Source organism: Cynoglossus semilaevis, chromosome 8 (assembly GCF_000523025.1).
Source record: "Cynoglossus semilaevis isolate Cse_v1.0 chromosome 8, Cse_v1.0, whole genome shotgun sequence".
In the NCBI taxonomy this organism is placed as follows: Eukaryota; Metazoa; Chordata; class Actinopteri; order Pleuronectiformes; family Cynoglossidae; genus Cynoglossus; species Cynoglossus semilaevis.
The window spans coordinates 29,033,864-29,035,172 of NC_024314.1; the positions used below are offsets into that span (position 1 = coordinate 29,033,864).

General features: G+C 51.6%; 1 protein-coding gene across 1 annotated transcript in view; it reads right to left on the reverse strand.

The window, feature by feature from the left end:
- krr1 (KRR1 small subunit processome component homolog) overlaps positions 1–1,309 on the reverse strand; it is a 16,405-nt gene that overhangs the window by 14,283 nt on the left and 813 nt on the right. The window contains 5 exon segments of the mRNA XM_008316050.3: positions 88–144; positions 223–306; positions 604–729; positions 886–1,020; positions 1,238–1,309. The exon segment at positions 1,238–1,309 is cut by the window's right edge and continues 17 nt beyond it. Of these exon segments, the coding sequence (XP_008314272.1) occupies positions 88–144; positions 223–306; positions 604–729; positions 886–1,020; positions 1,238–1,309 (474 nt within the window).

Consider the following 1,309-nt stretch of genomic DNA (forward strand, 5'->3'; position numbering starts at 1 on the left):
TTCATGGGACACGAGAACAGCCCGCCCCCCTGTCCACTGACCCCCCTCCCCGTCCACTGCCCCTCCCCCCCCAGACGACTGACGTACCTTGATGTTGTAGATGGGATGGATGTTCTTCATCGTGTCCATCACCACTTTACGAACCTAAACCACAGAGAGGACATTCAAACATGAACCAGTGTCAGAGGGGAGCGACCTTTGACCTCTCCACCAGTGGTCTACCTCCTTCAGGCCGCCGTGTGGACCCAGCGCCGACACCGTGTTTCCCTGCACCATCACGTAGCAGTTGGTCAACAACTCCAACGCCTGGAGGGAAGAAACCAGAGAGATCGATCACTGAGGTCCAAAGTCCGGCTCCGGGACCAAACATGGCCTTTGTAAAAGTTTTATAGGTTCTGTAAAATAAATCTGAATCAAACCAAAGTTATTGTTTGTCAAGTGGGGATTTGGCCCCCTCTTGGGGCCATAGGATAGTAGTGCATTTTAATATCAATACTTTCAAATATTCACTTTTTTTTTCTTAATTCCTTACTTCATTTCTTTTGTTCAATGAAACTAAAATCGTTACATTATTTTTAATTTTGCGCTAAAATGTTGACTCACTTTAAGGGTGGAGCCTTTGGGACCAATCAGCCGCTGTCGTCTCTTCACAAAGCGCTCTCTGTTCCTCACCAGAGTTCCGATTTTGATGATGTCACACGCCACGTCGTCCTGTAATATACGCACAGCCTGGAAGTAGAAGAAAACAACAATAAGAACAAAGGAAACAGTCGGAAACATAAAGAGGGGGAGGAGTCAGTCAGCTGTGGGTGAGAGGAGGTGAGAGGAGGCGAGAGGAGGCGAGAGGAGGAGTCGAGAGGAGGTGAGAGGAGGAGTCAGTCTGACCTGGTCGAAGGGAACGCTCCGGGCCAGCAGCTTGATCAGATCTCTGGCTCTCAAGATGACGTAAGGGTCGAAGGTTTTCTTCGTGGTAGAAACGGTCATGCTGCCCTCGATCAGGTCCAGAGAGGCTTTGATGTGCTGAGAGAGAGGAGGAGAGAGAAGGAGGGAGAGAGGGGGGAGGAGGAGAGAGGGAGGGGGGGAGGGAGGGGGGGGGGGAAGGAGGGGGGGAAGGGAGGAAGGAAGGAAGGAAGGGTGGAATGGTGGAAGGAAGGAAGGAAGCACCATCATTACAGGGACGTGAACGCACCGACACCACAGACAGAGGTCAAAGGTCTCAGGGTGGTTTCAAACTTACTGCCTCTCCCAGAGCCTTCTCCACTAGGGGCCAGCATTCCTTCAGGTAGGCCTCTCTGTATTTGGGGAAGAG